The 27,884-nt window shown below is 33.8% G+C and overlaps 3 protein-coding genes across 11 annotated transcripts; all 3 read right to left on the reverse strand.

The window, feature by feature from the left end:
- Window positions 1-57: 57 nt before the first annotated feature.
- Window positions 58-6,199, reverse strand: LOC101203806 (protein PAF1 homolog). Its single transcript, XM_004141735.3, is given in 13 exon segments — window positions 58-552; window positions 640-783; window positions 894-965; window positions 1,055-1,123; window positions 1,470-1,556; window positions 2,334-2,439; window positions 2,820-2,939; window positions 3,031-3,107; window positions 3,184-3,367; window positions 3,455-3,562; window positions 4,292-4,360; window positions 4,771-5,239; window positions 5,242-6,199. Coding segments are annotated over 13 exon segments (2,118 nt in total). The 5' UTR covers window positions 5,735-6,199; the 3' UTR covers window positions 58-432.
- A 616-nt stretch (window positions 6,200-6,815) lies between these two features.
- On the reverse strand, window positions 6,816-17,311 carry LOC101214800 (histidine-containing phosphotransfer protein 4). Of its 2 annotated transcripts, XM_004141618.3 has the most exons (10): window positions 17,169-17,311; window positions 16,596-16,788; window positions 14,360-14,441; window positions 13,368-13,434; window positions 8,942-9,033; window positions 8,521-8,651; window positions 8,353-8,421; window positions 8,079-8,150; window positions 7,264-7,336; window positions 6,826-7,137 (listed from the first exon to the last, which is right to left on the reverse strand). In XM_004141618.3, exons 5-10 carry the CDS (start codon window positions 8,999-9,001, stop codon window positions 7,090-7,092), a joined length of 453 nt encoding a protein of 150 aa, XP_004141666.1. In that variant the 5' UTR covers window positions 9,002-9,033; window positions 13,368-13,434; window positions 14,360-14,441; window positions 16,596-16,788; window positions 17,169-17,311; the 3' UTR covers window positions 6,826-7,089. The 2 variants fall into 2 exon arrangements, with proteins under 2 accessions (XP_031745195.1, XP_004141666.1); XM_031889335.1 differs by lacking the exons at window positions 16,596-16,788; window positions 17,169-17,311 and adding an exon at window positions 15,382-15,530 and having other exon boundaries at window positions 6,816-7,137.
- Window positions 16,903-25,027, reverse strand: LOC101214316 (transcription factor MYBS3). Of its 8 annotated transcripts, none has more exons than XR_004218465.1 (8): window positions 24,517-25,027; window positions 23,063-23,271; window positions 22,243-22,811; window positions 21,793-21,921; window positions 20,491-20,819; window positions 18,958-19,061; window positions 18,243-18,354; window positions 16,903-17,519 (listed from the first exon to the last, which is right to left on the reverse strand). XR_004218465.1 is itself a non-coding variant. In XM_004141616.3 (3 exons), exons 1-3 carry the CDS (start codon window positions 24,827-24,829, stop codon window positions 22,293-22,295), a joined length of 1,041 nt encoding a protein of 346 aa, XP_004141664.1. In that variant the 5' UTR covers window positions 24,830-25,027; the 3' UTR covers window positions 22,060-22,292. The 8 variants fall into 8 exon arrangements, 1 of the variants encoding a protein (XP_004141664.1); XR_004218461.1 differs by having other exon boundaries at window positions 20,491-21,100; XR_004218463.1 differs by having other exon boundaries at window positions 20,491-21,917.
- Window positions 25,028-27,884: the final 2,857 nt, after the last annotated feature.

Consider the following 27,884-nt stretch of genomic DNA (forward strand, 5'->3'; position numbering starts at 1 on the left):
ATAATTTGAATAACTTTGATACAGAAAGAAGAAAAATACAGAGATGGAAGGTGGAAATTTATGATCCACTAAAATACTGCAATCTTATTATCAAAGATGTGTACAAGATCATTGTAAGATGCATCACACGAGATAATTGGTTTACCCACATAAAAGAATCGAAAATGGGAGTATCTAATTTAGAGTCTTCTATCAGATTTCACTTTTCCTGCCGTGTCGGTAAGAGACTATACAGATTAAGAAATTTGATAATGAAAACAAGTGCTAAAGTTAGCGTAGCAATAGATCATGTAACGTACACACTCAATAAAGCACCATAAACATCTGGTTGTATATAAGGAAAAATTGGGCCGACTCCCACAGCCGCGTTTGAATTTGGAAGATAATCCAAGGGAAGCCATATAAAATTTGGTTGTACCAAAATGTTATTGATCAATCAGACATCTCGTCTTCAGCTCCACTGAATTGATCCATGTCTTGATGTCTATCATGTTTATGCGATCTTCCTATACCATCTTCAATATCTGATCCTCTTTTTGAATTTGAGTAAATCTGAAAGCAGCAAAGTTAAAAAAAGATCGCCAATAACCATAAACATGGGTAATACTACTAATTGAAGTTCATAAACTTAGACTATACCCCAGGATCCTTCACTTCCAAAGTAGCTACGGTTGGTCTTCTCCTTACAGTCACTCTTGCAGGTGCTGGAAAATGTTCAACCTCATCACTGGATCTCCCTTCTTTAGCCCTCTTTTTTCTAAGAACAAGCTTTGTGGGAAGTGGCTACAATTGAAATTTAATAGATGAGTAAATCTCTAAACCAAGAACAAGCCCATGAATACATATGTGAAGTCCAAAGAATTATAAAGAAATAGAAAAGATGTGATGAATACCACATAACGAGCTTCTGCATCATCAAATGAAACGAGATATGTAGTGGGGTCGTCCACATTGTCACCCCGTACCTGTCACAAGTGTCATCAGAAACCTCACCAAACATGCAGTCGAAATTCTAACTTAGTGTTGTACACTAATTAAAAATGCCTTCACTTACATCCCAATGATACTCACGAACCCAGGAATAAGAGACATCTTCTTGTTCATCGTAAATATCCTTCGAAAGCTGAATCAAAACAAGAGAATAAACATGTCTCCCTCCAAATAGGAATGATACTTATTTATTGACTTTGCTTCACATCAGAGTGTATGCGAGAGAGAGAGGTGAAATCTTTGCCTAGTAGAGATATTTCATAAAAAGGAATGTAAACACAAGGTGTAGGTGCTGTTAATCTTTGCGTAGTAGATTAAGCTATGTTTTAAATCTTCCATTTGTTTTTGGAATAGCGAAGGGAGCTAAGAATGCTACGGACTTCATTTCTCTTTGGCTTTAGGCAAGATAAGAAAAACATAAAACTAAAATTCCAATGAAAAATACTAAAATTAAAAGATATTATTCATTGACCACCAACCTCATCTGGAGAGGGAACCATGTACGCAAGAAATTTCTCAGGTTTTGAGGGATCTGAGCTTGTTGCCATATAACTTTTCATTATCGCCTGAAAAGGATCAACAAGCAGCGTTAGAACTAACTACTTCATACTGCATGTTAACAATCCTCCCTAATCTTCAGTTGGAAATTCTTCCTTATAAAAAAAAATGTACAGCACCAAATAGAAAAGTTTTATTAATTGATCAAGGAAGTTGATAAATGTTATCAACTTGTATCTGAAAAGTAAACTTATCATTGGTAATCTGGTATGGTACCAAGATTGGGCCTTACTCAAATTAACTCTGATCACAGACATACCATATTGTGAAAACTTGTTACATACGTACCTTTTTAAATTAACTCCATTTCCACCCAATGGTTTCTTTCTCAAGTTTTCTTACTCTCCAGTAATTTCAAGAAAATAACCAATTCAAATCTAAAGGCGTTGAGTAACACAACTTAATTCTATCGGAGGTCCCCAAAGGGGCAAGTTAAATAATTTAGTTATTGCTTCCAAAAACTACTGTATTATCTCACTATTTTTTTATAGAATTTTTTTAAATAGATGACCTTACCAATTCAAGCAAGTGGGGATCATCAGTGAACTAGGGTTGTTGAAGTTGGCCAATTCCCAACTTGAACATTTGTATTAAGTCCGAAATACCTCCTAACCTACTCAATCTAATCCACAAATTCTACTCGAACAAGACCCAAGATTTAAACTAAAACCAATATTTTCTTTTGTGGTAAGAAAATGATTAATATATGTAAGTGTTAATGAAATGAACTTTAGCAATCAGCCTTTCAATAATATATTTGAAGTATAAATAACCTCAAAACTGACCTGTGATTCATGAGCGTCACGGATGGATTGGTCTAACTTGTTGAAAGTCTCTGAATCAGCTGTGGGAGCACTATCAAACGCCACCACAACAAATGGATCATCATACCTGATGCAATAACAATATTCTTTTGAATAAGAAAGTATACATTGACGAATGTGATATAAGGCACACTGCCTCCAGACTTCATCCAATTGTTGCAAGTCATAGGAATGTCAAAATTTAGATGTTCCGGCACATGATGTAACTTGTAAGACCATTGTCAAAGATTATATTGTTGCTAGCAATCAAATTTTATTGAAAAGCGAACCTATACGAAAATATCCAGTGCCAAAAGAAGAAGGAATGCACCCTAATTGCAATTTAAATCCTAACACTGTATTGCAGCCTTGAGGAGAAGCTGACACAAAATTCTTGCGCTAATGTACTATAATAAATCCATTATTTTATTTACCAAATTCATAATCAAGGATTGAATTATTTTGTACCTATCAAAATCAGGTAGAAGAGGTAAAACCTCAACAGGATATAAATTCTTATTAGTGGCGTGAATAGGGCGTGACTTGCATGCCTCAAATGATGCCTCAATTTCCTTAATTTGTCTTTCCCTGGAAAATATAAAGATCACTCAGTAAAGAATATAATCACACCACATATAGCTTAGGTTTTTTTTCCTTCTCTTAAAGGAAAAAGACAAACCTATTATTGAGGTTCTCAAGAATATTGCGTCCTCCCTTCATTTCTCGCAGTTCTTTTGCCTGTTTTTCAGTCAAAGACTGCAGATGCAACCCTTGTTAACACTGATACAACTGCAGCATAATTATTTGTACAATAAAACTTCAATAGAAATACCTGCTTCGCAGATTCAATGCTGAGAGGAGAAATGTACTGTGTCTTAACAAGCCAGGCAACACCTTTATCAGTAGGACGCTCTTTTCTTTTTATACCACCATCTTTTTTAACTGGAGTTTTCAATACATCATCACGTAATAATTCCTCATCTTCAGGAGCAAGGGGCATTCTAACACTAGAAGGGCTAGTAAGCATATGCATAGAGAAAAGTTAGAATAAGTTTATACAAAAAATAGTCACGTTATAAAGAAAATATTTATATGATCCATACTTGTATACACTGAGGTCAAGCAAATCGAGAGGTATTCCAAGATCTGGCTCTACATAAAGCTGAGGTTTGTAGGTTTTCTCTAGTGATGTAATTGTATATCTTGTATAGCTGCAACATCCAAAAAAATAGAAGATGCTACCTCTTATTATTTAAGTCAAACCTATTGGTAAGATAATAAAAGAGAAAAAGGACCGTAATACCAAGAAATTAATACTTTCAATGAAAACAACCAATACAACCTAAACACAGTGGTAATTCAAACCATTTTTTCACACAATATGGTGACTACCAATCTTAAATACTAATACACATGTGACATAGGATCCCTTTATGTCTTTCAAGTAATGGTTTGCATAGAAGAATAAATACGAGAGCTAAGCTGTCAAAACTACATTTTTTTCCAACTTCGGATAAAAGACTATCTAGGCGAACCTTTTTAGAACTCATGGAAATGGTTCTACAACCTATAAAACTGATCCTATTCAAGTAAGGTTGTCTGTCTAGGTGAACATTTATAAGCAAATACATCAAACTTTAGCTTTCTGAGTTCTCAATATTACAACTAGTGCTCTGGCTTACCTTCATCAATTCCCTTTTTGTCTAGCAAGAGATGTTTCACTTAATTTCTACATTTTCAGTTGTTAATAACTATCACAAGGTGGATAATTTTTGTACAGCGTCAAATAGTTATAGATCGTCAAAATAACATAATTGTATCTAGCAAAATGAGGGGCAGTATAAAGGGATGAAAAGAACAAAAAATGGAGAAGCACCTCATGTATCAGCACAAGTTGCACACCTATGCAAACTTTGGAAGGAAAAGAATAGAATACATACTGATCTTTCTCTTTCCGTAGTGACATGAGCTTCGGCTGAGCACTTGTATCTGGAAGCTCGTTGCGGAATCTTTGAAATGCATGGAAGTCAAAGTACAACATAATTAGCCATAAGAATATAAAAATCAATGAACATCGATAAGAGAAGAAGCATGAAATATCATTTCTACCAGAAAACATTGGTAGGGGCATTAAATAATTGGTGTTTTTAGAGATTATTACAGAACATTAATCCATAGATTGAAACTAAAAACGATCCCCTGGGAAAAAGGGCGGTGTGAATTTGTGTTAATAAAGATATGCCTTCCTGATCACATAGAATGAAAAAATTATGATAATGAAAACAATAACAATACAAGGAATAAATATTAACTGAGCATTCCGCTCATTCACTCATCCAAAGAGTTCTTAGTAAACGTCAACAATTATAGACAAGACTTAAAACCAGATCATAACAATGAAAAATATCTACATACTCACTTCAACTTGCACAAAAATGTGGTTGGCTTCTTCAACCTATTTTCTATTCTCTCCCCACTAAGAAAAGGAGTAGCCTTCCTTTCCCCCATTCGGGATCCTACAATTGATCCATGCACCTTCCCAGTAGATAACATCTGGGTCTTTTGCAGTATAGTGTTTTGGGATTCTTTTAGATGGTGTCTGTGCCTCTCATCTTGCCTTTGTTTTTCGAACTCTCTCTTCTTCCTCAGTCTTTTCTCATCATCTGTCTCCATTCTCCCTGAAGGACCGTTTGCTTTCTTGGGAGGCATTGGGGGACCAGAATGCTTCTGGTGTTTATCATGATTTGAATTTTCACGATCACGCCTGCCATATGAGGGATCCTTGGGAACTCCTTTATCGCGTTCGTGTGCTCCCATGTTTGTACCCTCTGCTTTTTGCTGAGAGGCTGATGGAGGTGGGGGAGAATTTGGGGGGGGAGGTGGGGGATTGAAGAACTCGGTGGTGGAGATGAGGGCGGAGGTGGTGGCTGCATTGACTGCTGGTTTTGATTACCCTGGGAATACTGTGAAGAAGGATAGTAAAGATTAGGAGGCTGTGAAGTCGCTGGTGGGGGTGGAGGCGGTGGATAGGAAGAATCAGGAGGAGGAGGGGGCGGTGGTTGAGGTGCATAAGGATAGGACTGGTGAGGAGGAGGAGGAGGAGGTGGAGGGTGTTGTGTTCTGGGAGGACCATACTGTTGATGGTGGTAATTAGAAGTTTGATGAAGTTGGTTGTTGTAATTTTGGGGATAGGATGAAGAAGGAGCAGGAGGTGCAGAGGCATCACCGGCGTAAGTACCCCAATTCTGATTATATTGAGTAGTAGCTCCTCCTCGCTGTTGGGATGAGACGGAAGCGGATTGGGCAGATGGAGGTGGAATAGAGTTTTGAGCTGGAGCAGAACCGAAAGACGATTGAGGAGGATATGGCCGGTAAGAAGCCATGAGTATATCTCCCCCAACAAAAAGTCGACCAAACAGAACCCTCGAGAACAGAAAAGTGGCGTTGAAGTTGAGTCAGATTTCCAGGCCAATCATACATATATTTAAGAAAAGAACCTTCTAACAAGAGAAGAAATCTAGAAAACCCTATGAAGGCATGTAGAAGAAGCAGCTGCAATGGAGATGGTTTGTGGAGAAAATGAAGATCGATAACCGAGGAAACCCTAGCAGAGGAAGAAGAAGGAAATAAAGAAAAGTCCGAAGCAGAAGAAGAAGAAGAAGAAGGTAGAAGTGAGTGGGAGAGTACAAAGAATAAAAAAGAAAAGAAAAAATTAGTGGGAGAAGAGAAGAGAAGAGAAGAGAAAGAGGTGTTTGAGTTTGCAAACGGAGGAGGCGGCCTTCCTGGATCTCTCCCACCAATCTATTACGTCAGTCCTTTTCAGATCATCACTCGCATTATTCCGTCCAGCTTCTATTTTTCTCATTTTAATCTATTTTCTTTTCCTATAATAATTTTACTTTACTATTCTACTCAATTAAATTTAACCACAAAAATTCAATGAAATGCTAACTATCTTCTGACTTTTTTTATTTTTTAAAAAACAATTTTCTTCCTAATTACTATTTTATATAGTATAGAAGTACAAAGCACATAAGATAAATATATAACTTTTTGATTTTATATACTCTAGTTGTAGATATAACTTTATACTTATTTCTTGTCATTTTTTATTCTCTCAATTTTGTAGCACTTATTATGTATGTATATATGGTTCCACCGTTGCCAATCTCACTTTATATACAACCATAAATATATACAATTTCATTTTTTATTTTAGTTTCTTGTTGAGGTAAATAATAATAATAAATGACACGTGTTTCATTCATTGCAAACATTTCATATCATAGTTTAATCGCACTGTTTACATTTTTCATTTTTTTTTTTGGTAATACTCTGTTTTTTGCTTTGAGGCGTTCAAATCTTCAGTATACTATACATTATGAAGCTAATAAGAGTTAGGTTTTTTGGTAATATGAAAAGTTGAGTGCAGGCTTTGGGCCTTTTGCTATTTAGACGGCCCAAGAGTAAATAATTGGGGCAAGAATGGATATGTTATGTTAAGAGATCAGAAGGCCCAAACAATAGTCACAAAGGATCCAAAACTTCAATCGAAATTGCATTCATGAACCCAAAAAGAAGAAAAGAAAAAGAAAAGAAAAGAAAAGAAAAGCAACCTATAAGCCCCACAGGCTGCTCCAATCCACAATTGGAGCTTTACATAATTTAGAGAAACATAAAGATCTCCAATCACATCTTCCCACATCAGCTCTGTCCTCCATTTGTCTTCCACATATGATTACTTGGGCCGACATGCAGATTCCATGGGCCCAGCCTGTCTTGCGAGCTGTGATTAGACCACAAAACTTAAATGTTAATTACCTTTAGCTTGCAGAAAATAGATTATATTATATTGGAATGAAAAAGTAACGAAGGAAACCAAAGAATGGGAGCTAAGCTTTTTTATACAAACCTGAAAATAGGCTTCAAGCTTCTTTCTCAGACTTGTATATTCTTTCTTCAGTTGTTGGAATGTTCTCATGCATCTGTTTTCATTATAAAAAAAGGAGATATTTGTTTTTAGTAAACAGTTAACAAATGATAATAAAATAGGTGATCCTGTACAAACTCTTTAAAGCCTTAAAAAGTGTTTGGAAGTGGGAAAGGAAACTGTTTCTCAAGTAGCACTAGGGAGTCGAGACTTTGAACCCAAACAATTAAGTAGATTACATGCATATATATATACCTTCTAGAATAACATTTGTTTTTAAATAACCCCTTTTAATTAAAAGTTAGGAATGGAAAATTTGTCAAAATCACTTTTTAAGAAGATTTAGAAAACAAAGCTTACTTTTTAGAGTAAATAAGCAGATTTTTAATGGAAAACTTTAAGGAAAATCTCTTTAATTAGTATAAGATACCATCAACAGTGATGCACAGTAATGACCTAACTGAACAAGTTTGAAAAAGTTGGTTGCTTTTTCTTCATGTAACTAAGTGAGCATGTGATGTAAACGATAATAATAATAATAATATGTTATTGTCTACCTTCCTACTGTCATTGTTTCCATTGCATGCATGCAAAGACTGAACCATACATCTCAAAGCTCATGTTACTTTCTACTATACTTGTTAATTTAAAAACTGATATATATTTTTAAAAAAATGAAAATATAGATGTATACTTAAAATGGAGGAGCAGGGAAAGGGATCAAATTCATGTTCGATCAATCTCAGCCGTCCACGTTGAAGGGAATAAGAAAAAAGATATGTATGATAGATATTTACCCTTCTCCACTTCCTGCCTTGCAATATTCCCTCAATTGTGTGCACTCAGCTTTCACCTTTTTGGCTCCAATACTGCACCCATTACAAAAAGAACATGAGTGTTTTTTCAACAGGAAGATTTGTTTGGCTATATTTAACTAGTGCCCATCAGAGTATATACTCCGACCCATGGCCACCTCACCCTCTCTCTCTCACATTTTTTTTTATTTTTTTTTAAAGACTTTTATGTTCAAATTTTGTTAACATTGCCAGTTATTCAAAATATTTGGGTTACCTTGAGCTACTTCCTTTAAATTGGTGCATAAGGGCATCCAACTTATTGAAGTCCAGAGGGCTCTTCTGTCTGCATTTGAGATGAAAATTTTTTGGAGATTAATTATATAACAAAGAGACTTTCTTAGGTCAAAATTTGGTAAGCAGCAAAAGAAAATAAGAAGCATACAGTGCTTGCTCTATGCTAAGAATCAGTCTGGATGAGTCTCTGTAGTACAATGTAACAATTTCCTCCACAAAGTTTGGGTTAGCATCATCTTGCAGTTCCTCTAACTGCACAAACTGTTCGTCAAGAAATCCCTGACAAATGGCCAGCCGAAATTTGATGTCAAAACGAAGCATTTGATATTACACTTAACACGCTAAACTGAAAATATCACTGATATAGCAAGCCAAGTATAGTCTTTTTACACTGCTCTTCCAGTTCACATATGAACAAAAGCATACAGGCTATATAACACATGAAATCGAAGGGAATTGTCATTCATTGTAGGAATTACAACTTAACTAACACTTCCTAACTATGAGATATGTTGTTAAATTAGTAATCTTTTAGGGTGGTGGAATTAAATGTGAACATCATTAATTACCTGATCAAAAAGGGACTGCCTAATGTTAGCAAGCTGCCTACGCAACTGTGTTTTCTCCATTTGAGGAAGTGCAAATGACTCCAAAAGTAGAACTTTTATGAGGTTGAAACAAAGAAAAGGAAAGAAATAGTTAGAGGCGGTTAAGCTATACTCCTAAGAAAGGGTTGGAAGGGAGAGTTTATATAATGAAGGAAAAGGGAGATGGAATAGGTGTGAGAAAAGGGAACAGAAGATCATGACAATGCAAGGTATGTGATGTGTGGACCAGACTGCTTTGAAAAAGAGAGTGAAAGAACAAGGGAACTTGTCGAGCATCCAATTTAAATCATAAGGCTTAAAGGTATAAATCTCGGCTATATGGATTCTTCACATAAATACAAACAAAAAAAAAAAGTATAATACAATGTGAAATATAAATACGATAATGTCACAAATTTATATATAATAATAATATTTGATCTATATGCAGCTTTCTAGCCTGTATGCAGATTCTACTCGAACACACGAAAAGTTCAAATTTTTCTTTAGAATTATGCTGTTGCTATACATCTTGTTAAAGGTCACTAGTGGTAGTACTCTATAATGTTTCTACACACTACAGTATTTTGGCATTGATATACTTCTTGGTATTAAAACTTTCAAAAAATTATATATAAAGTATTCTCGCGCCATTCTTTCATTTATATATGCGGCCAGACACTATGAAAATATATATAATGATAAATATTTTTAATTATTTAAAACATACGTGTACTTTTCACATATGAAATTAGTAATTTCCAAAACAATATTATGAAGCTACTCGGAGTAGTAACGAGGCTATATGCATAAAAACTTGACGTAATACATGGACAAAAATTCTTTGGTAAAGGTAATTAAATCTTCTTCCTTTTGAGCTCCAAACCTGAAAGCCACCCCTTGCGTGAAGGGTGCTAGGTTTGCCAAAAGCAGCTTAAGCACAAAAAATAGGTAAAAATGAAAGAAAAGACAAGAAATTCTGCTTATCACTGTGGCCAATTCAATTTTGTCTTGGTATGGCCTTCTAATCATTGATTAGGATTTTTCTGACTGTGACCACAGGATTTTTGGGTGCCTAATTCCAATAAGAGGAGAAGTCCTTTCTCTTCAAGAAATATTCTTGATGATGTTATAATTACGTTCCCTTATTTATGTATATATTTGTTTTTATCCGCAGTTTAATTTCACCGTCAAGTTATCTGAAAGACACTATTTGCATGTTGATAAGATGTAGTATACTTGAGAATCAATAAATAATTAATACTTAAATCTCATTCAAAATGTTTTTTCTAATTAAGAATATATATGAGAAAACTAACATTTAAAATAGATTCAGCAAAGCTACTGTATACGTACCAAAACAAAATACAAAATAATATAGATTTGATGTAAAGAGATACATCAAGTTCTATTTTACATTTTTCTATATCCTTGCTTATATAATAAGCTTGATAAAGAGAAGCTGTATATGAAACAACCACACTAGATGTAACAGAAATATAACCAGAGTAATTTGGCGGCAAATAAAGAATGATTAAATTGGTACTTGGATGTTTTTTTTCCTTATAAACTAACTTTTAATGTACTTTTCCATAAACAGCACTTAAAAGGAAATTCCTGACATTCATGGATGCCTAAATTTGTTCTTATTTCTACTGTTCACGACTCAATTACGTTACCTTTAAAAACTTTTTCGAAGTTAAAAATTATTGTACAAAAAACTCAACTCACAACTTTAGACAACCCCGGCCCCCATAAAGAAAAGAAAAAAAAAATTGCTCAAAACAAAATCTGTCCTGTTCCCAAGCACCTAAATAATAATATAAAGTTTATTTGCTTTCGTACTAGCTAGACAAAGAATTTATCCCAATCCCAAGTGTCCATTCCATATATGCACCACCAATTTGATATATAAATAAAAAATCACATCACTCTTGCTATTCCAATCTAAAATTCGACTTTTCCTAAGATATTTTCTACCTAAGGTAAGAAGAACATGAATCATTTCACTTTGTTTAATTTACTCTAATTGGCCAATCATTTCTTTCCTTCTGTCATCTTTCCAAAATGAACCTATCCATCCGAAGGAAATGAGTATGACATATTCTGTGGTGTGGTGGAGAGAAATATCAAATCAAAGAACAGGTTACATTTCAGATTTTAGCAAAAATAGTTCTACAGTTGAGGTACCTGCTTCTTTTCTTTTAGATTGGAATTTTAAATCTCTACCAAATTCGAAAGAAAAGAATTTATAGTTTTTTTTATCCATGAAAATTAATTCCTAAGTAAGTCATCACCATTAATTCAATCCTAAACCTTCCAGGCATTTATTGAAACTATGTATCTTTTCTACCACTAAGTCAACCGTACCCAAAATTTTTAAATGAAGTAATAAAAATATTAATATACATGGTAACATATACACAATAATAATAATCTAATTTAGTATAAAAACAACAATCAAATTAGAAAAGTGCAGTTTACATTTCTACAAGTGATGGTCATGCAAATACAAACCTAACTCAACAATAAAAGACATAAACATTCATACATTTCTTTTGAAGTTGTAGATTTAAATCCTTAATCTTTAACCTACCTTTGATGTGTTTACTCATAGTTTAGCTTTGTTTTAGTTGTCAATATTTATATATCTCATATTTCTCAATGATGATTGGAATAAACTTATTTCAATTAAGGTTGAAGTTTCAAATTCTCGTAGCACCGCATAAACTCTATTTTAATGATAATTAGTATCTTTTTCCATCCAACAAAGGACCGGTTTTGTGACTCGTGTCCTTTGAATAAAACATCCAATTAAGCTAAAAAAACAACAATAATAATAGTAAAAAAAAAAACCAAACCTTTTCAAAAATCAATTCACTAAACTTAGCCAGCTTTATTTATTTATTATTACTGTTATTAATATTGAAAAAAGTTACACGATATTTTCTTTTTGCCTCACTTTCCAATGAACAGAGGTTTACCTAAGCAAATACAGAGTGCTAGATGTAGTGGCTATATATTTTGGGTTTCAAAACGAATAAGAATTTCAATTTTTAAAAGTTAAAAAATAAAATAGCTTTTTTTCCATGGTAATGAATCAGACTTGTAGACTCTTATATATACCTAAAATTAGGTAGAGATACGAAGTTTTGCTATATTTTGATAATATTTTTGTTCATTTTATAATATTTAAAAATGATTCAATATTTTTGTTCATTTTACAATATTTAAAAATAATTCAATACAAAATCAATTCAAGATAGATCCAATAATAAACTTATAGATTTTAATTTTGTAATATTGTAAATTCTTTTGTGTATACTATATTTACAATTCCCCGTAGTTTTTTTCTTTTTTTCTCTTTTTATGATTTACAGAAAAAATAACGAACGATAATTTCAATTACATAAGCAAATCTATGGTGGTTTATTTTTTTTATAAAAAATATAATTAAATTTTGTTAGGTGATTTAAATTACACTTGTCGCTTATATATAAAAAATGTCTAATAAATTCTTTTTTTTGTCTTGCCCATACATCCATATTAAACATATTTTAAATTGATTTATAATATATATTAATAGACCTTAAACTTTTAATGTTTTGTTTAATAGTCTTTAATTTTAAAAAATATCAACTAAATAAAAAAAAGGTTGTAAATACATATATCAGACAGCACAATGCAATACAACAAAATTCACATTTAATTTTTAAAATCAAACTGTTTTATGGTATGAATCTATCGATAATAGACAAAATTATTGATAGAATTCTATCCGTAATAGACTAATAATTTTCTTTTTATATTTACAATTATTTATAAATGTGATCCTACATTTATCATCTTTTAAAAGTGGCATCCAATGCAATTTAAAAAAAAAAAAATAGACAGAACATAATATTTAAAACTAACCAACGAGATAATTTCTTAAAGTTAAAAAACCCTATTAAAAGCACTTTTTAAACTAACTTGAAAAAACAAGGCGTGAACTAAACTTGTATTTTGACATAACTTTTACCACGCAGTTAATGGGAGGATCTCTCTTAGACGGATAGTGTCACTCGGAGAGAGACTCCGCCGAAACTCTAAGACACTTCAGGCTTCAGCAATGATAATGAAGCCACCACTACCATAAATCCTCAATAGTTTCTTATAAGTTTGGTTTTTTTTTTTAATCAGCAAAATTTCCCTTTAAGTTTCGACATCAAACTTAAAATTCGAATATTTATAATTAGTTAGGCTACAGAAGCTCAGACTTGAGACACCTTTACTGATAAAAGCGAGGACCCAAATATGGACTTGGCTCACCATTTCTTAAAGAGACACATAGTTAAATCAGCATATATTTTATCTACATAAAACTTTAGTATTCTAAATTATAATAATTTGATCAGAGGATAAATACCTTGATAATTCCATCAACTGTCTATGGCACATGTCGATTGAAAGTGATAAATCCCTGCCTTATATACCTGGGAAAAAAAGAAAAATGAAAAAACAAAAAAACAAAATGTAACTTTTTCAAATAATGAAATTAAACTTATTTACGTCGACTAATCTGTTTGAGTGGTTTTCATATTAACATGGCAAGTTGACAATACCTTTATCCATCTAAAATTAGGCTAAACTAGTCTAGACAGTATTATATAAAGTTTGAGATACTTCAAATTAATAATCCGTAGGGAGTAAACTTAGAGCCCTCCCAAGTCTTTAGTCTTTAGTACCTATGTCCTGCAAAGGTTAGTTAGTATATTTATCTTATTAAATACCAATTCACTCTATCTTATAAGCCTCCATATATATAGTGCTTACTCCAAACAGCTCCTCTCTCTCTCTCTCCATCCCTCTATATGCATGATATATACAATGTTAAGTGTCAAGATATACACTTCACAATCAAAAAGCCTAAAATTCAATCCCTAAAGAAGAAAAGAAAAATGACAATGTTACACCTAGTCCAATATTTCTGTAAAAAAGATGAAATATTTCATTTTTATATTTTAGAAAAAACGACGCAACAAACTTTAAACTGGTGTCGCTCGTGTGATTGAGAGCATCAAAAGATGCACCCAAGTTTTGGTTGAATATACAGCTCATTCAATTAATTTCATTCACACAATAACCTAATGAAGCAGAAAAATAGAACCCGTCCATCCCAAACAAGCTTCGTGGATAATGCTTTATCACTTTATTTGATCTTTTAATTTAAGATTGGTTGGGAAAAATAATTTTTTAAAAAAGAGATAATTAGTAGAATGAAAGGATTTATAGAAAAGTTAAGAGATGGTGAGTGGAGAATAAATAATATGGGTCGAGGAGCAAGCATCAGCATGAAGGCGAGAATCAATAAGTTGAGCAAAATGGAGAAATGATCCCTAAAGGCAGAAGAAATCCCACCAATGATTGACATAAGAAGCTGAGTACAATCAATCGCAGGCAATGGTCCTTGTCATGTCTTTTAACTCTTTCATTCTCTCACCTGCATTTTTAGACAGATGTAATGTTAAAAAGTGAAAAATGTCAAGTGTTCAGGGGAAGAGATTCCACAACTTTACATTCCTCTGCCATATATATTATATACTAAGTAAAATGAGAAATGCATATATAGCAAAAAGGTGTTTTTATGCACTGCTCTCTCCCAGCTGACCTCTCTATCTATCTCTCAAATGCTTCGTCACATCAAATGCCTTGTTAAAAGAGTTAACAGGAAAAAGCTAGCCATATATGTGGGTGAGGTGTGGTGGGTGAAGTGGGATCAGAATAACCCCTATGTGTTTTATATTTATATATTTCCTTTTTATGTGGCATAGATTGTGACCCTCTTTTTCTATCACTGTCCCTCCAATGTCGATAAGAATCCCACTCTGGACAATCATCAATCTCTTCCTTGTATTGTCAATCCTTGCGGTTGCTTATTCAAATTGTTATGAAAAGGGTTGATAAAGTATCACAACGCCCACACAAATCTCTGTAACTATCTAGGTTCTCAGTTCTATGTCAAATGTTTTGAATGACTAAAAGATTTAGTCCTAGTGAAAAAAGGAATAAGGAGAAATCGTAAAAATACTCATAAAATTCTTTCTATTTAAAAAAGAAAATTAATGAAAAACCACGCAACACAAAATGGTGAAAAAAGAAAAGTCATAATAAAAAGCTAACTAAAAAATTGCAGAAAAAGGCTCCAGAGAGATGAAAGAATAATCAGAAGAGACGGACGACAATCACTATCCTTAGTTACAAGCAACTTACAAATACCTAAAGCGAAGTATTGAGCCTAAGCGTCTCGACATAACTTCAAACTCCTAAAACTCTCCACACTTCTAAAATCTCTCCTATTTGCTAAAAATTCGCAAGACTAAAATAAAGGCACACACAAAGAGCTACCCATAAAATAGAAGGGAGGATGAAACAAAACCCACCTACTTCCAAACAAGACCTCTTATGCACTCCAAAAGCCTACAAAATACTGTCTCAAATCATACTTGCAGACACTCCTACATAACATGCTCTCTAGATTCTCTACGTTACTCCTACAAATGTTGTATCACTAAGACTCCTGAAAATAAAAATCAAAGTAATAGTAATAGTAAAAAGAACTTCAAATAAGATTAATGGTGTTAAATCCTCCATCATTGAAACCCGTGACGAAGAAACGAACCTTCCTAAAGAGTCTCAACTCCCAAATCGAGGAAAACGAAAAAAAGAGGTGAGACCCATATAATAGAGAAATTGAGCTATGGGAGAACACCCCCATGAAGCTTAAGGTCAGTAGACAAATATTCCTAATCCCAGGTAGAAACGTAAATCTGCATTGAAAAGAGAGAGCAAAGACTGTCAATCAGACAGAAGCTGTCGAGATGGAGATAGAAATTGTTGGTGGGAAAGATTAGAAGTCGAGAAATTTTCTAATACAACAGAAATATCAAACTTCTTTTGTTCACATTATAGATTTATCTTCTAAGTTAATGTCATTAAACCCACACTAACTTTAAAAATATGTTGATGTGCCACATAGAGAGAGTATGAAAACTACATAGTACTAGTTATTTTCCCACCAAGCAAATTTCAAGGGGAAAATTTGAAATTGTTGTCAGGAACTGCGCTCGAACAACACTAAACTAATGTTTTCTCACAATAAAATAATTAATTAAAATCGTATTGGACCCAAAAAAAGAGTTAGAAACCATCAAATTTCATCCCATCAACATTTTAGGACTTTATATCATCAACCAAAAAAATAAAAATTCAAATCTCTACATACTGTTTAAGACTTTGTATTATCAGTAAAAAAAATAAAAAAAATCAAATCTCCACTTCACATATCCACACGACTACAAGTTTGTTGAACTAAAATAAATAAATAAATTAGAAACATCAAGATCAAGCTTACATCAACTATACGACAAGAGAGGAACAAATATAATTTTAAAATCTGGCTTTGATGCCATCGTCCATATAAAGAAAGCATAAACATTACCACCTAAGAGGATTAGTTGCTTAATGGGCCTTCTCAAGAGAGCAAGAGCGGATGTAACGAACAATAGAATCTGTTTGTACCTTTCCTAATCGAGAATGTGTTCATTGAGAATAATCCAAACTTATGCGTGTTGGTTGCAATCATATAGAAGCTTACCTTTAAGGTTGCTTTCTCAGTGACCTTTACGCAGATATTCCTTTCTTTTGCAGCATCAATCCTGTTCATCCTCACAAGAATCCGTTCCTTGGAAATATGAAATTATTGAAAGCAGCATTCTCCACTATGTGTAGCTTTTGCTCCATTCACCAAAGTGTTATCCAAATAAGCCCATCCGAGTCCTCGTAGTAACCTAAAACAGAAAGAATCTAAGTACTAAACATTCATCGAGTAGCGTCACGTGTAGATTGATTAACTACACGTTCAATTGCATACATTGTTCTGAATGAAACTGAATGACACTCTGTATTGTAAAGAGTTCGCTAATTATTCATAGAAGCAACAAATTCATTTGCTTAGAATGAAATAATGAAAAGAAACACAACACTAGCGGACCTGGGTATGGTTGATGCATATTGCATGAAAAAAATTGTATACAAGGTTGGAACTAGGTGCGTAGAAAAATACATAGGAAGTTTCTCTAACAAACTAGAAAGATATGGTAAAGGAGCTGGCAGCGTTTGTACAACTATTTACAGCCCAAGTATATGTCCAGTTTCTAGAAAAGATCACCATGCTTCTGGGGTCTGCCCATCCATCCTTTATGGACTTTCAGGCTGACGCTCCTTCATTTGGTGCTTTAGGTCAATCACAATAACTGGAGATGTTGTCACCACTGAAATGACTGGCTACCTTGCGAAATTGATTTGCAGCATATTGTCGTGGAGAAATTGCATCGTGAGTTCCACTAAACACCAACTTTCTGCATTGCCTCCTTGGTATGCTGCACACCATCTTCGTCATCATTAGACAAGACACCCCATACTCCATCACTTGCCAAAATCAAACACTCATATACTTTAGTCCTTGACATAAATGTGACCTCCGGCTCCCATATGATCCATGGTTTTACCTAATGATCACCTGATGAAGAAACACACTCGAAATTAGAATACAATGGAGTGGAGTAGCTAAAATAAAAGGAAGTAATTGCAAAGTTAGACAATGGTGACAGATCCCAAATGAGTCGAGGAAGATTAGCTTAGTGAACAATAATTTTGCTAAACAAGAACATAACCTCAAACTAATTATAATCATAATAAAACTTGGAATCACAGGCCAACATAGCATATTTCTTCCGGCTAGTATAAATGATCTTTTATCTTTTTTTTTATATCAATGATTGTCTGGGCCAGCTTACGCACATCTCAACTAATCTCACGGGACAACCCGCCTGACCCTACAACATTTGAGTGTCAAAGAAACCCGTAGAAAATTAATTCCTAGGTAGGTGGCTACCATGGATCGAACCCATGATCTCTTAGTTAGTTATTGATCATTTTACCACTAAATGGTGGTTAGTATAAATGCTCTTCTTCAAAAGATTGCAAGAAGCGAACATGAGTTCAACTCAACTGAAATCTATATGTTCTCGAGGACAAGAGGTTCCGAGTTCAAATCCTTCACTCCCATGTTGTACTTAATAAGACCTTTTCAAAAAAAGAAAAAGAAGCTTGCAAGACTTGCTCGATGATAACTATAATCATTATTAACTTGACTCTTCAAAGTATTAGCGTCGGGAAATCAATAGAATCATAACTAGTTATGACTAGATAGGATAGTATGATGCTACGGGTCAGAAACAACCTATTGCTCTGGTCATAGCCAGCCCTCCTTTCGACCCTAGGGCAGCCAACAAACAAAACTCTCGCTTTTCCCTTACAAGTCTATCATATAAATATTCATCTAGCCAACTGATCTGCATCAGAAAGTGGAAAAACGAGAGCCATTATATCAGCTAAAAATATTGGGCAAATTGTGCACCCAAATCATATATATGACTGGTCTTTAATTAATTTGAATACAAAGATTACAAAGCATACACACTTAAATCAAGGCACGATAGCAATAAAGTGTTCAACAACCATAATCTGCAATAGGATACAAAATCAAGAATCTTCATGGTTTAATAACTACACAATCAACAGGTACAACCAGTTTGTATACAATTTCCTTCCAAAGCTTCAGATATTACTCTCACCTACTAATTTCAGAAGTGAGCCTATAACTCAATGGCATAAGAGCACGTCAAGGATAGCAAAACACATATCAACAGATTCATACAAAATAAAACATGTCGTAAAGGGAAAACACAATGATCCCTACAACGGCATCAGCATCCATAATCTAGAATCTGACTCCAACATCTTATCCATTCCTTAGAAGAGACAAGTGGGAGAACTAAAAGATTGGTGAGCATAATTGAAATTTTTATTTAACAATGATGTTAAATTATTAAATTGTTGCCAACTATAACATTTCAGAAACATAAAGCAGGACAGATAAAGAATTCTAATTGAACCTTGTGATCAGCCGTCAAGGGCTGATTTGACTCCCACAACAAAGCAATGCTCGAGTCACCACAGTTGGCAAAAATTATCTGGCAAGCTGAGAGAAGAACCAAACCTGTAGATCCAACGGAGTAGAAGACATCATCAAACCTCCCATAAGACTTTCTAAATGCCATTTCCCACTGCCCATTCTGACAAATGTCAGAACCCCCTCTAATCTGTCCATTCTGACCAATGTCAGACCCCCCTCTAATCCACTCTTTTTCTAATCATTCATGGAAGTTATTTGAACGCACGTACTCACCTAAAATCACCACTAGATAATAGACTGGTCATATATTTAGCAATCATATGCCCAAACTCCATATCAAATATATGGATTCGCCAAAGTGAACGTAGCTCAACAATAATTGGCATGATCTTCTATCCTTAAGGTGAGAGGTTTGATCCCCTCCCCACAGTTGTTGTACCCAAAATATATATGGATGCTCCAAACTAGGTTTCTAATTGGAAACCCCTTCCTAAACTCACTGACAAAATACCATAATTTATACTTTGTATTTAAACGGTATCAAAGCAGGAATGGCCACATGTTAGAACAGTGCCATCTTTCATTGGGAACAGCTTCAATACATAAAGAATGAGTGTAATTATTTTGATTGAAGTAGAACCAAGGTGAAAACCATTTAAAATGGTTTGGAAATGTCTCCTCGTCGTTAGCCAAACTAAGGAATGGGAAAGAAGAGTATCTCCTTTTCTAAGCATCTTATTTCATGGTTAACAAACAATAATATAATTTGAAATTTGTGATTTAAAGGGAAGCCCCTTAAATACTCAGAGAGTAATGAATCGGTGTTAAGTCATTGTGATCAACCGCCTCAAAGACTCTAAAAAGTAGAATAAATAAATAAAAATAAATTTTCCTCCTACAATCAAATTGATCTGAATCATAATGCTCATTATCTCAGGTGTGGTTGCAAAGACAACCAGAGGTCAATAAGGTCGGTTGTGTACCATTCTATTTGGTTTCCTATAACTTAACTCAAATCTTTAAGGCCAAATTGTTATGAAATAGGTCAACAAAAAAGGGTGGACAAAAGGATACTTATTTCGGCTTACTCACAGAATTAAAAATAGTAATTCGACATCATATTTAAGTAAGGGTTTCGGCTGATTAAGACATTATGGTTACGCTTTCATTGAACTCAGAATAATTTAAAACCCACCCCAATAATGGAAAGGAATAAAATTGAAAGAGGGAAACAATAATTTAATCAAATACATAAGTTCAAGTTAATAAGTTTTGATGGTTTCTTCCTATGAGTTTCCTTGACACCCAAATGTTGTAGAGTCAGGGAAAATAATTTTAACATAACATCTATAAGTGACTCACAGATATAAAAAAAAAGGTTTTGATGGTTTCAATCCAACAAATAATTTTAATATATCTATAAGTAACTGAATTGGAACCAAAGATTATCAAGCCTAAAAGTTTGCATGCAAATAGATGTATTTAAGTCATTATAAATAACCAAAAGACGTACCAAAAACTTCCGTCCCCATCAAACCAGCCAAAATAATGAACCAGCTGAAAATCTTCCTCCACCAACCCATCATCTTTCCATCCAACTTGAAATATAACACATATGGTGATGCCATCTTTAATTGCAGTTCTACATACCTTATCTAATCCAAAACCCCACAAAAACTCAAGATTACTACGTCCATTGTCCAATGCACTCATCGATCCCCCGTTATTCCTACAAGGGTCTTTGACCTCTTGGTGTAGACGTCGTCGTCTGTTAAGGATTCACTGGAGTTGTTGGTGATAAACACTTGACTTTGGAAATCAACGAAATCACCCATCATAAAACTGAAACGACACAACTTATAAATATAAGTTAGGGTAAGAAAAAGAGATATAACTACGGAGGAGTTTTTGCTGCATCAACACGTGGTAGAAGGGAGAACAAACATGGCAATCTCCACGATGTTGCATGACCAAAAATTGGAAACCATAATCAGAATCAATTCAAGACTAATGCCATCCAAACATCCAATGTCAAGACGACATATCGTCCGCAAAATCATGCATTCTTCTCTGGATCAAAATCTAGTTGTATGTGGCATGGCTTCTAGTTTTTTTGGTAAAACCTGGCTAGATAAAGTAAACACTTAAGAGAAAAACATTAACAGATTTATTAAATCAAAATTCTAAATTAAAAACATAAATTAAGATGAAACAATATGTGTAGAAACAAGGAAAACTTGGCTTTTATAGGCAGCTGCCGCCTTTATGTAAGGCAGTACCAACATAGAATACGAGTGGCAGGTGGTGTGCTTGTTTGAGGGTCGCTTTAGGTCTAATTTCTAATGTTAGCCATGACAAGTTTTCGTGGCTTTTAATATGAAAAAAGTAATGAAAAATCTTGGCAAAGAATAAAATCTTCCAATCTTCAACTACCAACATATTGAACTAAAAAAGAGTTCTTCGTTTTCTACCAAAATGTTGAACTAAAAAAGAATTCTTCATCATGCTTAGCTATCAAGGACTTAACTGTAGAAAGTTAAATCCAGAAAGAAGTGGACGGTTTAGATTTCAGCACTTGAATATTCTTTTAACTTTTGTTAAAATAAAAATGTAAAATCGTCATTCCTTCCTATTTTTACTATTAGAAAACATAAAAACCAGTGGGGTCCATTTTTGTAGGAAACTAGATTCTCTTATTCCAGTGTTCATTATTCAATATTCATTCAAGTCCATATGTTCATACATGGGGCACAAGGGGTGTGTGTGGACAAAAACAGTTGATCCCAAATTGATTTAACAAAGAAATGAACCTAACCCCATTTCTGGTTATTGAAGGATAGCTTCAGCAAGGCTGCAAGAACTCCAATCTTTCCCCTCCTGTTGTTGCCTGGGTGAAGATTGTAGCTAGTTCAACTGAGTCAGCTTCGTTTGTGTTTCAACCTGCCTGCCAGGAAATGGAACGAGAAAAACCCAAAAGAAGGAAATCACCAATCAATTCCTTGGTTATAACTTATAAGCATATGAAGCGGATCACGGTATCACACTAGACAGGTGTATTAAAACCTAAAAGAGGTACAAACAGTTATCTACAAAATCAAGTTAGGATCTGCTGATTAACATATTTATTACAATATCTACCTGTTTACAATTACAAAGAATAAATATACTTAAAAAGGACTTTCACTAGCCTACTTTATATCAATAAAAACAACCACACTACAGACTTTCTAAGAAGAAAAAAACTAGTTTAAGGGTGTAATTTTACAAGAAAAGCTCATGATGCATGAAAACTGGTCCCTTCTTGATTCAATGAGCTTAGATTGTATCAGTATCATCCTTGATTAACTCTGAACGACTGACTGGAGCATTTGGATGGAACGCCGACTGTCTTGAGCGCTCACCTATCAATTTTAAGGACAGAGGTGAAGGCTCTCTACGCTCTCTTTCATACTCTCGCAGAGTGAGTTGAGACATGCCAACTAGTTCATCAACATTGACTGGCTCCGTTGGCACAACTGGAATTGGCTTTAGGACCTCATGATGACACGTTTCTACAACATTTTCTTCTTCCATTGGGAATGAACTTGGTGCCCAAATAGGGAAAGGTACAGGCATATAAGCTGGGATGAATCCTGGTATCACAGGGGGAAAACCAGCAACTTCCATCTTAGGTACATGGAGTTCTTTTCCATTTTCTTCTACTGTAGTTTCCATCATATGGAACTCTGAGTTAAGTGAGAGATTTAGTGAAGGTTGTGAATTAGAGTTTTCTGTTTCTTTTGTCTGAGAAGCATGTAAAATCTCATCTTCTGGCACAGGTAGCGGATCTGTTGCCTGAGACATGAAATGAAGAAACTCAAAACCTAATGAAGTAAAAATTATGTCATGCTAGCAGAGAAGGGACACGTTTCTATGGTCACAAATACCCATATGCACATTATGACCACAGAAACGTGACAAGAAAAACTAAGTAGATGCTAACACACAAATTTCAACAGAGATGCACGGCTGTATTTTGAAACATTATCTGGAGGGGGGAAGGGGGACACAAATAATAAACTAGAATGTAAGAGTTCAAGACAAACCATTTCAGGAACCATGTCAAAAAGGCTCGATCTTCGCTTTCTTCTCGTTGCATTACTCTGTCGTATGAAATACTTCTGAGCATGGCTTGCCACCTGAGTTGGAGTTCTTGTTATAACAAAATTCCGAGAAATCCCACGCCAGTCTCCTTTCCCCAGTTTCTGAAGACCAACTAAGAACAATCGATGCTCCTCCTCTGTCCATGGAACACCTGAAAACAAAGTTTAAGGTATCAAACAACAGCAATATAATACCTGGCCCAACTATTAGAACTCCAATGCTTGTAGACTAAATAAAACACGTCTGACTTTCAGGCCTTTGATGAGTTCCACAAATGTTGATTGATGGAAAAAAAGTTGACAATCAAGGGGGCCAAAGGTTCCATGATAAAAACTAAAACAGAGAATCGTACCTACCAAATTATAATAGGCTGCAACAATCGCCAAGCTTAGCCTATTACAGTCACAGCTAAGCTAATCATCAAACACTAGCCACAAACAAAATAATGCCAACTAAGTACATACTCCTCAACCACCCAGCCATGTCGCATACCAGAGAGTAATTGCATGGCCGAATTCTTTCCTACAGAACTCTACAAGTTTCTAATTCGACATAGCCTGCTCAAATAGAAATGAAACTAGTAAATATATCATGCAATGCAATATTTACTACATAATGAAGCCTAATGGAGTTTCCATCCCTCCAACCTCCTCTCGAACCTGTTGCCTTGCATGCAATTATTTTCAAATGCCAATCTAAAGGCATTATTCCTCTCTTCAACTTTCCATAGCTTTCAATAGTGACCATTAAAATTGAAATGAAAGTAAGTCCAACCACATCCATTTAGAGGAGATTGAAGTTCCATATGGAAAAGTCAGCAGGTCATTACTTCTCGATGCATACTTAGAAAGCACTGGTCCAGAAACTTTCGAGAGGATTGGTTAAAGGAAACGTTGAATAATTGAAAAGATGTCTACTCCATCCACATTATCCACGAAAAAACTTGTGGCCAGAGACTTCACTCTTAATAGTTCCCGCGAACGTTACGGAAAGCAGTACAACAAGTCATCGAATTGAAATTCTCAATGATTACAGGACACAAAATTCAGGTATCGGAATTCGCAACAAAATAGAAAGAATGACGGAACCGATCAAAAGAAAAAAGAAATAAATGGCCAGGGAAAAGTCCGAAAGAAAACATGAAAAAAAAAACTGACGAAGACAAGAAAATCACCCAAGCGCGAAGTATTTATCAGAAGACGGCCATGAAATTCGTCAAAAATATACGACAACAAAAGATAGTAAAAAACTCCGACTAAGCTCTAGAACACGGACATCAAGAAAATTAAATAGCCTAATCCGGATCACAAGGAAAACCAAACACGAATTCCTCTCAGAAACAAACATTTCAAGACCAAAACATAACTCTAGGATTCTGAAACTGTTCATCGGTTACCTTTCTTCCTTTCAGCCCGGCGATTAGCGGAGCAGGATGCATGGGCAGGATCATCGGATAAAAAGCCATCGGAATCATGAACGGGATCGGAGTTAGGAGAGTCGGGATTGGGAGAGGCGGCGGCGGAAGAAGAACTATGGTAATGTACAGAGAGGTTACCCATGCTGGCGCTTTTCTTGATGAAAGAGCCGTCGGTGAGCCTAACCCCAAAGAGCTTGACACCTGCGCCACTGCCACCGCCGCCACCGGCGCGGGAGGGGCAGGTTCGGGAGTTATGGCCATTGTTGCTGCAGTGAGAGCAACGCCGAGTCATTGCGATCCGTGACCCGGCGAGTCAGGCCACCGAGTTAGTGAAGAGAGCACAAATGAGAGATGGTGAGAAATGAGGAAGAATTAAAGAGAGAAATAGAGGTTTTTATGATGAAAGAGAGAATTTTGAGGAAAAATCAAAGTTCTCTGTTCAATCGGGAGAGATTAGCGAAACGCGGGTGTTCGTTGCTAAGACTTTGTTGATATGACCGTTTTATCCTTTCTTCAAGATAACGTATTTTTCTGGTCTCTCCCCCTCCCCCTCCCCCTCCCCCTCCCTCCCCTATCCTTATTATTATTATTATTATCATTATTGTTATTGCTTAATCTCATCTCAATCTCTCTTTCTCATGCTCATGCACTCATGCTCATCCATTTATTTTTAGTCTTTCTTTGCTTTTTTTTTTATTTATTTTATTCCCCTCCTCAATCTTTTCCTATTCAAATAAAATAAACATCAAAATTTATATCAATATTTACTATTTTAATCCTTTTTAAATAACAACAAATATATATTAATACAACATTTTAATTTATACAATAATATCCATCATCAATCATCATTTCATTTCACAAAATTTGTTGTACTATGATCAAACGTTTATTTTTCTACATTTTTCTTTACCATATCTATATATACAAAAATATGTCTCGTTCCTGAGCTACCTAGAAATTAAATAAATTTATTTGATAATCTAAATTTTAGATTATAATTTATGGTGTTAGATTATTTTAAAAGAATATTTCATTTATCTACTTCCATGGTTAAAAAAGTGTTTTAATATTGTTTTTCTTTTTACTTAATTCAGAAGGCTGTATCCTTTTAGGCAAAACAAATAAACTATAAAGGAAAATATAAGGCATAACTTGGTGATCAAGTGATCACTATTTACTAGATATGTTATAAACTCACAAAAATTATAATCCATTTCTCGATATTGATGGTATTTATATTCCAATAAATTTACAGAAGTCAGTTTTTATTTGTATAATCAGAACTTAAATATTTAGGTTAGAACAAGTAACCAAATTTGTATAATCAGAACTTAAATATTTAGGTTAGAACAAGTAAAAATACCAAATTAATACAGTATGGATCGTTTTATTCTACATTAACAATGTCATTCACACAATTAATTACATAAAATTTTGATTTTCTTTGACAAATCACGATCAAGACTATGATTCATTAGTGATTATGATAGACATCCCAATTTATATGTTTCTAAATTTAAATTATTCAGAATAATTATTATAGATAAAATATTAATAGTGCATTGCTTGGGATAATTTTTAAGTTTATATTACATATTAGTGAAATTTATAGCTTATCCATTTGGTATCTTCATCCAACCAAAATAATAATAATAATAAATAATAATCCAGAAATATTCTTTCACTAATAATCTAATTTATCTTTTCTAATCAATTGATTCACCAAAGTTGTAATGATGCTTTGGGAGGATATGTAAAAGGTAGATAATGGAGGGTAAGATAGGGAAAGAATTCTTAGTATATAAATACACAATTATTCATGTTTCTAAAAGTAACAGTAATTATCTATAAATTTATGCCTATTAAAAAAAAACCTCTAATATAGTTTTTGTTTACTTAAAAAAAAGTTAAATGAAAGGCATATTACAATTTATTTTTAATTAATTGTTTTTTACAGGTGAAACGTTTGCTCATTAATGTACTCTTAATTATAAAAAGTATTACGATTGTATTTGTTGGGCTTATCATATAATTTCATAAATTAATAAACAATTTTTTAAATCAATAAATTATATATAATGAACTTCCTTCCTTAATTCAATTTAGTATTATATTTGTGTTTCATTATTTTTCTCAATTGAAATTCAAATTAACTATTATTATTGATAAATATGTTTAAAAAATTAAATATACTTTATCCTCAATAAATAATTATGACTGTGGGTATTGAGACATTAGAGTAATTAATGTCTTATGAACTATCTCTGTTTCTTTTTTTTCATGTTGTAAAAAATACGGTGGGTTATGATAAATTTATTTTGTAATTGGCAATACTCTTAAATAAAATAATTGTTAATGAAAAAACAAATAATATAAATTTAAAACATAATATATTTATGCATTATCCCATGATACACACAATTAAAATTAATGTAAATTTTAAGTGTTCTAGGTAACTTTTCCGAATAGGTAAGCATTAAATATATTCCTTAAGCATTAAATATATTCCTTACATATACTTATGCAATTGTTAGGAATAGCAGAAAAATTAAACAATTTACAAAATATTTAATAAGCATGTATATGCTTAAATTTGGTACGAAATGCTATTGAATTAACCCACAAAGAAAACTTAGGAATAATATAAAAAGATGAGGCTAAACTTGGTGCAAATGCAATATTAAGAACCCACATATGGGAAAGAATCATTATGCGGAAGTCACAAAAGAACTTACCATCATACCATACCATGCATATACTCAATAAACACAAAAGAGCTTACAAATACTAGACGTTAGGAGCAAATTGAAAGCATTTAGAAATGATTGATAAGTTAAATTTATATTAATTGGGAGGAAGTGTAGATTGAAGAAGGCATAAAGTGAAATATTGAATGTAATGAATAATTTGAATTGGTTAAAAGAAGAGAAGTTTTTATTAAAAGGAAAAATAGATAGGATAAGGGTAGGGTGGAGGAAGGAGAGTACAGATGAAAAAAGGGAATATTATGGTGCTGATTGGTACGGACACGTGAAAAAGAGTTTCCTATTTAGTTGCCACGTGTGAGGCTCAGGTTTCCAGTTGTAGAGTGTAAATAAATTCTGGTGGTGTAAGTTCCAGGAAACTGGGGAGTGCCCTTCCTTTCTTTTCTACTCTTTGTTCTCAGAAATTTCTTCCATATTTTCCAATACTTAATTTGTCATAATATGTGTAAGGTATGTTTTCTTTTGTTGAAGATATGCACAATCAAATTAAAATTTTCGTATTTTCAATTCAAACATCGATATGGAGTTCACATAAAATTGTTATTATTTTAGTGAGAGGAGAATCTAATTCTTATTGAG

This window comes from Cucumis sativus, chromosome 7, assembly GCF_000004075.3.
Source record: "Cucumis sativus cultivar 9930 chromosome 7, Cucumber_9930_V3, whole genome shotgun sequence".
In the NCBI taxonomy this organism is placed as follows: Eukaryota; Viridiplantae; Streptophyta; class Magnoliopsida; order Cucurbitales; family Cucurbitaceae; genus Cucumis; species Cucumis sativus.